This window comes from Ochotona curzoniae, unplaced genomic scaffold (genome assembly GCF_017591425.1).
Source record: "Ochotona curzoniae isolate NIBS_2020 unplaced genomic scaffold, NIBS_Ocur_1.0 scaffold_2453, whole genome shotgun sequence".
NCBI lineage: Eukaryota > Metazoa > Chordata > Mammalia > Lagomorpha > Ochotonidae > Ochotona > Ochotona curzoniae.
This window is the reverse complement of record NW_024467094.1, coordinates 6984012-6998273: the sequence shown is the minus strand read 5'-3', so window position 1 is coordinate 6998273 and position 14262 is coordinate 6984012. Positions and strand designations below refer to the sequence as shown.

General features: G+C 48.0%; 1 protein-coding gene across 6 annotated transcripts in view; it reads left to right on the top strand.

Annotated features, from left to right (window-relative positions):
* NDEL1 (nudE neurodevelopment protein 1 like 1) overlaps positions 1-14262 on the top strand; it is a 46030-nt gene that overhangs the window by 13577 nt on the left and 18191 nt on the right. For all 6 annotated transcript variants that reach the window (XM_041001318.1, XM_041001315.1, XM_041001314.1 and 3 more), the window contains 3 exons: positions 5755-5928; positions 9318-9409; positions 11501-11652. In XM_041001318.1, the coding sequence (XP_040857252.1) occupies positions 5755-5928; positions 9318-9409; positions 11501-11652 (418 nt within the window). The remainder of the gene's footprint in view (positions 1-5754; positions 5929-9317; positions 9410-11500; positions 11653-14262) is intronic.

The window sequence follows — 14262 nt, the reverse complement described above, 5'->3', positions numbered from 1 at the left end:
AAGATTTATTTACTTGAGGACCCAGTGTGGTAGCCTAGCAGCTGGGGTCCTTGCATCCTCCAGATCCCATATGGGCACTGGTTCTGGTCTCAGTGGCCCCACTTCCCGTCCAGCACCCTGATTGTGTCCTGGGAGGGCAGTGGAGGACAACCCTGAGTCTTGGGACCCTGTACCCGCATGGGAGACCTAGAAGAAGCTCCAGACTCCTGGCTTTAGATTGGCTCAGCTCTGGCCATTGTGGTCACTTGGGGAGTGAATCAGCGGACAGAAGCTTGCTCTTTCTCCTCCTCTCTCTATATCTGACTTTCTAATAAAAAAAAAAAAAATTAAAAAAAATTGGCTTACTTGAAAGGCAGAGATGCAAGGAGAGGCACACAGAGGTCTTCCCTCTGTTGACTCACTCCTGAAATGGCTGTGGTGGCTGACACTACTGGGCCGGACAGAAGCTGGGGTTCTGAACTCCAGCCTGACCTCCCACATGGGAGGGAGGACCCAGCCACTTGAGCCATCCTCTGCCGGGCACAGTAGCAAGCAGCTGGATCAGAAGTGGAACAGTGAGACCCTGACACTATGAATTCCAACATTGCAGGTGGTTGCTTAACCTGATGGGCCACAGTGCCAGACCCTGTTTGTTTTTTCTCATGCCTTTTTTTCCCCCCCATTTTTAAATTATGTTTTTGACAATCATTACATAGTTAATTGGGGTAAAAAGGTTCAAGGGCTACAGGGAAGTGGGTAAGACTATTATTTCCACATTGTTTCCTTCATGTATTTGGGGTAAAGGGGGATATTAAGGGAGAAGCCCCACCCAGTCTCCCACCCACTTCAAGTCCCTGATGTGGGGTATGCTCTGAGGGTCTTGCTCAAGTGGTTTTGATAGTACAACAGTTCTGAATTGCTGCCAGTCTCACTATTCCAAGCACGATGAGGTCGTTGAAGAATCCACTGATTGACATAGTCCATCATAGAGTCTTCGTTTGCCCAGTTTTTTACTGCCAACATATAGCTGAGTTGGTTGATTGACATGTTCTGTCCTCATTTGTGTTTTCATGGTTAGGGTTCTGAGTCTGGCAGTTCAGTTGATGAGATCCTCAAAGAAACTTTGTCTTAGGTGTTCCCAGACTAGATTCTTGTGTATACTAGAAAGTACAGGGCCTGGCACAGTCCATCGCCCCAATCAGCTGGTGGTTGAAATTGCTAGGTCAGTTCTGTTTCCAGCCCTGTCTTCCACTGGAACCAATGGGTGTTACAGTCCAGCCTGATTCTGCCCAGCACACACTCGGCCCTCACAAAAACCAGTGGGAACTGCAGCCTAGTTGGAGTGACCCATAATAACCCCTACCAGGCCCACCCCCTATCCTGTTTTGCCAGTATGTGCAGCAGACTAGTCCTGTCTGTCCCATATCCCATTCGGCTCTCATACATGTGAGTGGTCATTGAAGCCTAGTTCCATCTAACCAGCTCCATTATCCAGCCCACACACATGCTGTTGGGCGCTCTTCTGTCTAGCCACTCCAGCCCCTGTCCTAGTTTTCATGCCCTCCAGTGGGAGCGGTAACCCAAGAGGGAGGAGCCCACTATTTCCCTTCTAGGCCACTCCAACTCCTGGATTATGCACTCTTAAGGTGGTTCTGCGGTTTAAGTTGACAGAGTAGCCCCCAGAGCCAGCTTCTGCCAGCTGATGCTGCGACTAAGCCCAGACAACCCTCACCCACTCCAATTTTTGTTTGCACTAGTAGGAACAATCAGCCCAGTTTGGCTTTTCCCTGATCTAGTCCACATGAGGCGCACAGGTATTATAGCCCTGCTTAGTCTGGTCTGCCCCCATCCCAGCTCACGCTCTCCAGTGGGAGTAGCTGTCCAGTAGGGGAACCCCTCCATATTCCGCCTGCAAGCTCTGCCCCCTCCCTTCCTGGCTCTCATGTGCAGGTTGGGTGCTGCGATCACATCTGGTACAGGTCACCTCACCTTGGCATTCTGGATTGTGCACTGGTGTTTTGTGGCAACTGAACCTGGTTCGACCCACACTCTGTTCTGATGCTCGGATTCGCTAGTGGGTGATGTGAGCTGGTTCAGCCTGGTTTGCTCCCTACCCATGCCAAATGTATGCCAGTGGGAAACTTTCCATGGCCTGTTCTGGGCTGTTTCCTATAATGCTTCTTGCACTTACCTGCAGAGTCTGTGTCCTGCCAGAGGAGTTGCCCAGGCTTCTCGATCAGAACCTCTCCCAATGCCAGATTTCACACATACAGGGAGTCCATGAGCCAGCCCTACTCAGTTCACCTCCTGTCCTAGCAGGAACAGTGGCTTTTCCTGACTGGCCTTCAGCCCAGCCGTGGCCTGTCCATACCCACATACAGCTCACATGGCTCAGTAGGGGCTGAGACCTAGCCTAGTCCGTCCCACATCTACCCTGGTCCTCTAGAGCACCAGATGGTGTGCTAGCCTGGCTTGGTGTGTCCTGTCCTAGTCCACACTTGGGCTAAGTGAGACTACAACTGTATCCTGATCAGAACACAGCCCCCATTCCAGCCCTTGTGCTCCTTGGTGGGAACCTCAACCCAGGTAGGGTGTCCCCTTAGCTCCCCAACTGGGCCTGTTCCCAGCCATAGATCGCATGCATGCCAGTGGTTGCTCTGACTCAGTCTGGCACAGCCTCTCTCCTGTCTTGGCCCCTGCCTTAGATGCAGTGGCTTAGTGTTCCTGGTTCACACAGACCAGTAGGTGCAGGCGCCTAGCTTGGCATGACCTGTGCTCCATCCTGATTTCTGATTTTGCTTGTGGGGTAAGGTTTGCTCAGTCCTGCCCGATCTTCCCCCTTTAATTACCAACTCACACATTAGCCAGCCATTGGAGCTCCTTTGCCTAGCTTGTCCAACTCCCAGGTCTGGACCATGTGTTCACCAGTGGGAGTTATGACCCACCAGGGGAGTTTCCCAAGCTTCTCCACTTGACCCATTCCAGACTCAGTTCTCATACATGCCTTTGGGTTTTAGGCCAGTGTCAGGCATGGTCTGGCCTTCCATTTGGCCTTGTATGAGCTGGTGAACATTGCAGCCGTGCCCACTCCACATCCTATTCACGATGCACATTTAGGTGCTGCTGCCTTGAGCAGTCCAGACTGTTATCGCTTCCTTTACTTGTGGCAGGCTCCTTGGTCACACCTAGCTTAGTCCAACACCACTCCAACTCTTGAGCTAACCAGTGGGACTAGTATTTCCACAGGGTTTGGCCCACACATCCCCCACAGAATCTACCCCTGGATATGGTTCTCTCTTGTGCTAGTGAGACCAGTCTCCTGATCCATCATCATGTCAGGTAATAGGATATGATCTGCTCGACAAATGCTGAGCTTGAGCTTTTGCATAGACTGCTGTTCGGTGGTCAGTTTTGTTCAGTGATAGCAAGCTTTACACAGGATTCATAGGTTGGTATATCAGACTTGTCCATAAAGATCATCTGATCCCTCTCCTCAAACCTTCCAGGTCTCATTACCTTCACTTGACTTCAAAGGATAAGTTACTCTGTCATTAGGAGTCTTTAGGGTTGATTGATTTCCCAGAAGCACGACGGGCTCAACGGGCTCAACATGAGACTACCTAAGCAGCGATTCAAAGAACCAAAACCCCAGAGTTCTCCACTGGGTGGCCAGGAGGCGGAGCCTGGGTACAGCTCACCACGTGTATGCGGTGGCTGGAATCAGGGCTCCGAGCATGGAGATGGCCCCGGCCTGGCACCCACCAGGAGCAGTTTTAACCCCCAGACCCCAAGGTTGCCCCCTTCCCAATCCCCTCCACCACGCAATGATGGCAGTGGGTGGGACCTGGGGCCACCTTTTTCTTTTCTCCTGAGGAAGTGGTGTATTTATCTGAAGAGCTTCTTGTAATTTACATGATGTATGAAACTCTCTTTTATTTTAGTACTGTGGTTAATGTACTGTGTTACATTGTGTAACGGGTCTAGATCTTTTGTACCTTACAAACCTGAAACTGTCTCTGAAGAAGAACTTCCTACTTCTGCCTCCTCCCAGGGGTTGTTAACCACAGTTCTTCCTGTTTCTATGAATTAGACTACTGTAGATACTTCTTAATTATTTGAAAGCAATGTTAGGGAGAAAGAGAGAGAGAGCTTCCATCTGCTGGTTCATTGCCCAAATGGCTATATCCGCTGGAGGGTAAGCCTAGCTAAAGCCAGAAATTTCATGTGGGTCTCCCACGTGGGTATAGGGCCTGAGGACCTATGCCATTTTCTGCCATCCTCCAAGGAGTTGGACTGAAAGAGGAGCAGCCAGGACTGCTGGCGCTGCAAGCAATGGTTGAACATACTGTGCCACTCTGCTGGCCTGAGATCCTTATGAGTAGAATCAAGCAGTGTTTATCCTTCTGTGTTGGTTTGTTTCACTTAGCATGATGTCCTCATGGCTTGTTCATGTTACAGCATGTGACAGGATTCCCTGCTTTATTGTTTATGTATTATTTATCACTTATATGAGAAAATTCTAGTGTTTGCATCCATTTCTTTGTCACTCATCTGTGGATGAATGTTTGGATACATTTCTTGCCATGGTTAATTATTCAGCTATGAACATATCCTTGGGGCGTACTTGAATTCACGTGGTCCATGGACTTGGAAGAGTCCATGTCCCTTTCTAACATAAGTGCGTATTCAGAGGTGAGCTGCATGACTGGAAAAAATTTTAGCTGAGAAAATATCTGAAAGTGAGAAAATGATACTACACTGATCTAATTTAAAAAAAAGATTTATTTATTTTTATTGGAAAGGCAGATATACAGAGAAGGAGAGACAGAAAGATATTCTGTCCTCTGGTTCATTCCCCAAGGGGCCATAATGACTGGAGCTGAGTAGATTTGAAGCCAGGAGCCAGAAGCTGCTTCTGGGTCTCCCACATGGGTGCAGGGTGCAAGACTTTGGGCCATCCTCCGCTGCTTTCCCAGACCACAGGCAAGGAGCTGGAAGGGAAGTAGAGCAGCTGGGAGACAACTTGCGCCTGTATGGGATCCAGGCACATTCATGGCTAGCACTTTAGCCACTAGGCTACTGCGCTGGAGGAGAGACAGAGAGGAAGATCTTCCATCTGATGATTCATTCCACAAGCAGCCGCAATGGCTAGAGCTGAGCTGATGTGAAGCCAGGAGCTTCTTCTGGGTCTCTCACACGGGTGCAGGGTCCCAAATCTTTGGGCCGTTCTGGACTGCTTTCCCAGGCTACAAGCAGGAGCTGGATGGGAAGTGGAGCTTCTGAGATTAGAACCTGTACCCTGGCATGTGCAAGGCAAGGACTTTAGCTGCTAGGCTACTGGTCTGAGCCCACCTTGTTTTGTTTTTAAACAGCTATTTCATAGTGGTAGTTAAATCCTAATTCATGTAAAATTATGAAAATGTACCCTGTTGACTTTACAGTGTCATTTCAAAATGAAAGGTTTGATGAGTTTTCTTGTTGGGGAACAGGTATTTGGCGTATTTTGGTATTTAAGTCAGTGTTTGAGGGGGTAGTATGGTGGCTCAGCGTGCTAATCCCCCTTCTTACAGACTGGCATCCCATATGGGGCTGGTTCAAGTCCTGGCCTGCTCCACTTCTGATCCAGTTTTCATGTTTATTCTTCTAGAAATGAAAGTTCTTAAATGCATTTTTGAGAAATGTTGTTTAGGAACCATGCCTTTCTGACATTTTAGAGAATTGCGTTTAAGGTTTCTGCTCCTTCTAATGTGCATTACTGTCTTGGCAACACTTTAGATTTGAGGCAAGAACTAGCAGTTCGAGAAAGGCAACAGGAAGTGACCCGGAAGTCGGCTCCCAGTTCTCCTACCCTGGACTGTGAGAAGATGGATTCTGCTGTCCAGGCATCCCTTTCCTTGCCAGCTACCCCTGTTGGCAAAGGGACAGAAAACAGCTTTCCATCGCCGAAAGGTTTGTTGTCTCTGCTTTCTGAGGCCACATCAGATGAGCTGAGGGGCCGGTGGGCAAGGTGGGGCTTGCTGAGGTTTCAGCAGGGGTCGGAGTTAGCACGATTGGCTTGGGGCTGGGTGGGTGTGCCCCTGGTACATGCTTCCCGAGCTGCCATTTTCCAGTGTGGCATTCAGATAACTGATGAGTAGTACATTGAGAATATTCTTTTTGCCATCAGCCATTGTGTGTTTTGCTGTTAATTTTGTTTTTTGAATCCAGATAAGCAGAAAACAGTATCTAGAAAAACCAGGAGCCGCTAGGTAAAACCTTATGTTAGAATCCTGAAGTTCTCCATTTTCAGACTTGTTTACTCAGCATACAGGTCAAGTTTCAGCTGCTCCCACTGTCCCGTGCCTTTTTCTGTCCCAAACTGAAGGGATTTGTCCTATAGCACTCGTTTTTAAATACTGTGTTTTGTCTTTCAGAGTGGTGTGAGGTTTGCTGTTTGGGCAGTTAGAAAAGCAGGCTTGTCTGTATGTGTTGCTGCATGCGGTGGCCACTGGTCTCAGAGGACTATTTCAGTTTAGATTAAATAAAATAAAATGTACAATTCAGTTTCTCAGACTAGCCATATTCCAAGTGCTCAATATTTTCCTGACTGGATAATTCAGCTCGTCTTTGCCTTGTTAAGAGGTTAAATTAGATGAAGCATGTGAGGGTGTGACTGTATGAGAGTACAGGGCTGCAACAGGCAGGGTAAAGTTGTTGTTCGCTCTCCCCATCTCCCTAGCTTTTGAATAGCTGCCTGTGTGAAGAGAGATATTGGAATTACTAATATGTAAATAGTACATATGGGTGCTCAGAGGCAATGCACACTGGGAGTCCTTAGGGAATCCTCAGGCCCTAGACTTCGTTACATTAATGCCAAGGCAGTGCTATTTCTCCTATTAGAGAACATTTGTAGACTGGAGCTGATGGCAAAGGTTTCGCTAGCCACAAAGTAAGATCAGTGGGAAGAGTAAAGAGCTGATTTCTATGGAGTGGTCTTTAATATATTCGATTTGTAAAGCCCCAGTTGGTTTTGTTGTTTATAAAGATTTATTTTTACTGGAAAGTCAGATATACAGAGAGGAGGAAAGACAGAAAGATCTTCCGTCGATGATTCACTCCCCAAGTGAGTGCAACGGCCGATGCTATGCCGATCTGAAGCCAGGAACTAGGAACGTCTACTGGGTATCCCACATGGGTGCAGGGTCCCGAGGCTTTGTACCGTCCTCGACTGCTTTCCCAGGCCACAAGCAGGGAGCTGGATGCGAAGTGGAGCTGCCAGGGTTAGAACCGATGCCCATATGGGATCCTGGCACGTTCAAGGTGAGCACTTTAGTTAGGCCATGCCACCGGGCCCAAAGCCCCAGTTTTATAAATCAAAATCCAAAACATTCAGAGCAGTTTATCTTAAAAGCACAGATTTAAGTACACCCAAAGTGCAGAATTTGAGGAGACTGTGGAAAGATGAAATATGGAAATACCTGCTGAGAAAAATGCAGCAGTTGATTTCTGTCCTGCTGAGCACCTGCTGTTGGCTGTGCCTGGTGTGGGATGCTGGGAGTCACGGTGCCCCTACGGCAAGCACCCAGCTGCTGATGGACACTGAGAACAGGATAGAACAACTGTGCCAGTGCTTCCTGAGTGATGGCTGTGTGCTCCACCCTCCCCACGTTACAGTGCTTAGAGTTCAACCTCACAGTGAGTTAATCTCATTTCATGAAGTTAGTGCTATTTGCCTCTGTTTACAACTCAGTAACTTGCTGAAGGCACATGATTATTAGATGGGAGAACTGAATTTGGATGCAGCTGTTCAGCTCAAGAGCTGTTAGCCATTATACCATGTTGTTTTAAAAGATAAATGTACACTGATGAAGACCTTCACTGAGGAACGTAAGAAAAAGCAATGTCAATAAGTTAGGTGACGACAGTGATTCCTAATGGGGAGACTTAACATTTTGTAATAGCCCTTCTCTCCAAATCAGTCTACTTCCAGCTTCTAAGAAATCCCATCAGGACTTTTAAAGTTAAAAAATTGATGTTAAAGTTATTCTGGAGGGCCTGGCAGCGTGGCCTAGTGGCTAAAGTCCTCACCTTGAATGCCAGGATCCCATTTGGACGCCGGTTCTAATCCCAGCAGCTCCACTTCGCATCCAGCTCCCTGCTTGTGGCCTGGGAAAGCAGTCGAGGATGGCCAAAAGCCTTGGGACCCTGCACCAGCCTGGGAGACCTGGAAGAGGTTCCTGGTTCCCAGCTTCGGATCGGCATAGCATCGGCCGTTGTGCTCATTTGGGGAGTGAATCTTTGGACAGAAGATATCCCTCTCTGTTTCTCCTCCTCTCTGTATATCTGACTTTGTAATAAAAATAAATCTTTAAAAAAAAATAAAGTTATTCTGGAACAGCAAACATACAAGAATAACCAGGAATAGTTTGGACTAGGGTAATTATAAGAAGGGTCTTTGTTTTTGAGATGTCACAGGGTTTCTTAGCACTGTAGTAATGAAAATTGTGTGATTCTGGTGGCATGGACTCATCATTCAATGGCATTGACGTGATCCATGTGTTCAAGGGAATTCGGGGTTCTCGTGCTGTTTCTGGTGAGTCTTCACTAAAATGATACCAGGACAATAGGCTGTCCATTTGGGTGGAAAGAAGCTGAGCTAATGTATGCAGATAATTATAAATTCTTGGTGACTTAAACAAGCTAAATGTTTAAAAACACTTGATGTATGGGGAACATTTTGATGATGTTGGCATGGAGGAATAGAGGTGTCACACTAGAAATGGCGAACAGGCATACAAGAAGAGTGGAGAGTATGTATGTATGAAGTCCTTGCCCATTGATTCAGGAAGGACAGGCCGGAGGAAGCGAGTGGAGTAGACAGGTGAGTTAGTTCCAAGGGCATTGCAGTGACCGTACAGAGATGAGAGTTACGCTACCACCATGCACATGCTCTTCCACCAAAAAAAGAAAGTTGATCTAGAGTTACGTATTGCTGATATTGGCAGATAGCGGTACCCTTTCTTTGAGGAACATTTTGGCAGTCTCTATTAAGGTGAGAACCGTGGGGCACGTCTGCTGACCTAGTAGCTCTACTTTTGGCATTCCTAAAAATAGAAGTGCTTGTCTGGGTGTTTAAGTAGTTTGAATATTTAAGGATGTATGCCCTTGTGTTGTTTTTGTAGTAGTGAAAGATTGGATAGCCTCTTGATAGTCACCAGTTGGAGGGCGGTAAACCCTGTCTGTGTTCTCCACTCTGTATTGGAGCCGAAGCTTGAAGTACTGTGTTGGTATTGCTTGGTGGGTATACTGCTTTATAGCAGCAATAGTGAAACTCAACTCGACCTTTTGTTTTTCTCTAGCTATACCAAATGGTTTTGGTACCAGTCCACTAACTCCTTCGGCTAGGATATCAGCACTAAACATTGTGGGGGATCTCTTACGGAAAGTAGGGGTAAGTGGTCAATTATTTACTCACTAGATGTTTACCCTGCCAGGTAACACTGTTAGTTTGAAAGTGTGGGAAGAATAAAGGCTGTTTTTGTATGGTATGGCTGTGATGAATGGGGAAGTGAAAGTCTTGAGGGACAGGCCTAGGGGACCCAGATACTTGCAGGTGTGCTGCGGCCTGCTGAGGGACCATGCCCTGTGGCTGGTGCAGCAGCAGGATGCCTGTGTCCCTGTCTGAAAGGCCTGCTCTCTGCAGTCCGCTGGCTGCTGGCTGACACCCTTTGGTCATGCCCTTGTTGGGCCTTGTGTGGGATGTTCACATCCTGCTTATCTTGCTTTCTGTTTTTGGTCTTTCCCATTTGTTCTTGGACTGTCTCCGCTTCAGTGCCTTCTTGGCTTCTGACCTTGTGTTACAGCAATACTCCTGAAATACTTTAACTTGTCTTTTTCTTTTTTTAAGATTTATTTATTTATTGGAAAGTCAGATATACAGAGAGGAGGAGAGATAGAGAGGAAGATCTTCCATCTGTTGAATCACTCCCCAAGTGAGCGCAACGGCCGATGCTATGCAGATCCGAAGCCAGGACCCAGGAGCTTCTTCTTTTTGCCTGCTGTGTGTTGGACCCTTAGCTAATGTTTGAAGACTTGAGCATGTGTCTTGGGTACAGAGAAGTAGTGATACTGACACCCGTGTCTGCGTGTTTAACGTGTATGATGCTTACGCAGACGTCACCCCCTCCCTCCTTTCTGTCTGTTTTCACAAGCTTATTGTGCTTTCCTGATGAGAAAATGTCCATCTGTTTTTTTTCTTAAGACTATTTTTATTGGAAAGTCAGATTTACAGAGAAGGAGAGAGAGAAAAAGATCTTCCATCTGCTGGTTCACTCTCCAGGTGGCCACAATGGCCAGAGCTAAGCTGATCCGGAGCCAGGAGCCTCTTCTGAATCCTGTGTGCAGGTGCAGGGTCCCAAGGCTTTGGGCTGTTCCCTACTGCTTTCCCAGGCCACAAGCAGGGAGCTGGATGGGAAGTGGAGCAGCCGGGATATGAACTGGCACCTATATGGGATCCCAGCATGTGCAAGGCGAGGAGCTTAGCCACTAGGCTGCCATGCTGGGCCTTTTTTTTTTTTCTTTTTAAGCAGTACCCATTGAATGCACAGGGGAGCAGCTTTGAGTGGATTCCCTGTTGTACCTGTAGCATATTATGCATTCTTTTTTTTTCCCTTTTTGCTATAGATTAAATCTTATTCAGGGTTGGAGTGTTTGTGGGGAAAGGATAATATCTGTGTATGAGTGTGTGAATAGGTGAGAAATTGGTTCTCTCCATTCGTCTCTTGGCAGAGCCTGGCTCACTGGCCAGGTGCATGTTAAGGGTACCTAGTTCAGAGGTCAGTGGTAAAGGGCTGGTATCATTTGCAGGTGAATTATTTAATCGTAGATGAAGGGTATCAGTTATACAGCTTGCAGTATGTTCTTAGAAATAGTGTCATTTTGTGGAGGTGTGTTAAGTACTCTTATTTGTTTCACTGCAGTAGAAAAAATTAAAATGAGGAGCCTATGATTGGCTGCATTAAGAAAGTTCTCAAGTCACATTTTTGGCTTCTTTATAGTGCTTATTCAACAAACTGTCTAAGATGTGAAATAGTGGGATGGGGCCTACTGACCTGGGATCTGTACCAGCCTGTACCTCCCCTTTTCAGTTGTAGGTGAGGCTGTCTGTCCTGCAGTGGTACTGAGAGGAATGAATATCCTGAGCTCATTAGAGTGGGAGTCGGCATCTCCTTCCTTCCTTTTGAACTATAACTGGTTAAGGCAGAGAGGGCTGGGACTTGGAACAGAAAAGGTTTTTTTAAAAAAAAAAAGCATTTTTTTTATTATTGGAAAGTTAGGTTTACTGAGAGAAGGAAAAACAGAGAAAGATCTTTCATCTGCTGGTTCACTCTCCAGGTGGCCGCAATGGCCAGAGCTGAACTAATCCGGAGCCCGGAGCTCTTCCCGGTCTCCCAGAGCCAGGCCCACAAGAAGAGGTTTGCAGGGCAGATTTGTATGTGCAGTTATCGTTTTGACAGTGATGTCATTCTCCTCCTTCCCACAGGCTTTAGAATCCAAATTAGCAGCTTGCAGGAATTTTGCAAAGGACCAAGCATCACGGAAATCCTATATTTCAGGGAATGTTAACTGTGGGGTGATGAACAGCAACGGCACAAAGTTCTCTCGATCAGGGCATACGTCTTTCTTCGACAAAGGGTAAGTCCCGGATGTGTTACCTGGTAACGTGAGATTACTTGGTGAGCTCACCTGGACCCTTGGAAAGGGGCTCTGAGCTCGAGAGCCTGTTGCTCTTCCAGTCTTAGGGACGCAGGAAGTCTGTCTTCTGGTCCCTGTCTCGTCTTGCTGGGGGAGCCCAAGCCTGCAGTTTCCATCCTGGGAAGCAGACTCCGGGGGGGCGGGACCAGCCCTAGGCCTGGGGGTGGTCGCAGTGCCCAGGGAGCTCCTGGGCTGGCAGCACGCTCGGTCTGTAAGGGTGGAGTCTCCCACGTGCGACCAACTCGGCAGCAAGTCTCCCTTTAAAGATCTCGGAAAAGCATGAAACGCTGAAGTGTTTAGACTGTGGATTGAATAGAGTTTAGGAGATAAAACTTTTGCATAAAGTGAAGATTTTGGTTGTGGGAACTGGAATTAAAAATTTCTTAAGATTAAAACAGTAGCACATTCTTAATGCAAAAAAATTCCATTGGCATAGAAATATACACAGTAAAAAATAACTCCCTTCATTTTATTTTTGCATCCCATGCAGTTACTCGTAGGCATGTAAAATCCTACCTCCTGCATCTGCCGTCAGTCTGTTGCCAGCACCCTGACAGGGTCCCACTTGACTGTCACGCTGCAGCCTGCCCGCTGTGACGGAGGCTGCCACTCAGTGTTGCTCCGTGTCAGTGCCCGTGGTTCCACCCCAGTGTTCTTGTTCCCCAGGGCAGCATGATCCTGCTGCCTTCAGACAAGCCTTAGTGTAGGGGCTAGTTAGCGTGTGGCCATGGTGACTACTGGGACACAGCCAAGGTACCCGGCCCTTTGCCGCTGCCTGCCTTGCATTGCAGAGGCAATTAGTTCTGTTTCTTTCTTTCTTTTAATATTTATTTATTCATTTGAAAGACAGAGTGAGGGAGAGGCAAGTGAAGATGAAGGCTGGGGGGGCGGGGCGGGGCGATATTCTTCCAGCCATTGATTCATTCACCAGATGGCTTAGCGGCCAGTGCTGGGCAAGGCAGGAGCAAGGAGCTTCTTCCATATCTCCCGTAGAGGTGGTGGGGGTCCAGACACTTGGCCGTCTTTCATTGTTTTTCCGCAGCCATTAAGAGGGTTAGAAGTGGAGCAGCTGGGGTATGAAGTGGTGCCCATATAGAATGCTGGTGTCACAGGAGCAGCTTCACTTGCTACTCCAAATTGCTTGCTCCAGAAATTCTTTCTTGTTTTTCTGTGAAAACAGTGTAGGTTCAACTCTGGAAATTTTCATTTTTTTTTTTTTTTAAGAGTAGCTTGTGTTTTCTTTGTCCTGGAGAGTGATGTGACACATAATTTACAGAGGGACTAGCTTTTGTCTTCACAGTGGCACGCTCTGGCTGGCCTCTGTCCCCAAGGAGTGTTCTCTGCTGCAGTGTGTGCATTCCCCAGTCACTTTGGGAAAGGCACATTCTAAAATGCTGGGAGACTAGAGCTGAGCCCTAAGATTTGGGGTTCCTCAGGCGGGGTAAGTCTATAGTTGGCTTTCCTCTGGTGTAGATGTTTCAGCCAGGTGTGCCCCGGCATTTGTGCCCTAATGATAAGGGAGTGTGTAGATAATTTGTACATTACAGTACTCATTTCCTCCAAATGACATGGGGAAAGTTTGTGTAGTCTTCATAAATGTGGAAAATCATGTGTTTTTTTCCCCCAGCAACTTGTGATTGCCTCCGACAGGGTAGTTATTAGTCTCTCTCGGGGATCTTGGTTCTTGTTGGGCCTCGGGCACCTTCAGGTGGGTGAGCAGGTGAGGCTTGTCCCAGGGCTGCTGGGACAGCCGCCTGTGTGTCGGAAAGGCCTCCGGACAGCCCTGCTGAAGGGGGCTAGCCCTGTCGTTCAGGCTCACTGCTCCAGGTGGCCGTCCCGGTGGCTCCTGTTGTGGGACAACGGGGCAGGCGTTGCCCAGAGGGGAATTACTAGGTAGGGGTATGCAGGGCTAGGGGGCAGCTGATCGCGGGCCTGGATCCTGTGCAGCCTGTCGGGCCCCCGCACCCCGAGGAGTGTCCCCCACGCAGGCCTGGGCCCTGTTCAGTCTGTTGGTTCCCCGCCTCCTGAGGAGTGTCCCCAACCTTATGTATTTCCTGAACTGCACAAGGAATGGGGCACCCAGAACAGTCAGACTATGCTTCATTTTCATTTTAATCTGTACAAATTTTATATCATGCCCTTTCTATTTAAAAATAACATGTGTTATAACAAGCCTTTGCGCAGGGGCTTGGCTTATGTGCTGAGCCGGCTTTCTGTGCATGCTGAAGTATTAACCCCCTGTTGCCCGAGTCACCTCGTCGCTCGCAGAGGCCTCTTGGGGTTGTGCTTCCTTGCTGCTTGGCCTTGATTTTTGTTTCCTTTTGGCTTTCCAACCTTTCCCTCTGGCCTTCCTTTCTGCTGACTGGATAGAGCCCGAGCTGGTGTGTGCCAGCCACTGAAGGAGGATAGGGCCCATCCCAGACCCGACTGGATGTGGCAGATTGGGAAGACAACAAAACCTAGTCCGTTGGAAGTGTCCTTGGCCTGGCCTGCCTCTCCCCGCTGAGTCTGGGTGCAGCACTGTCCCTGACTGGCGCTGCTGGAGAAACC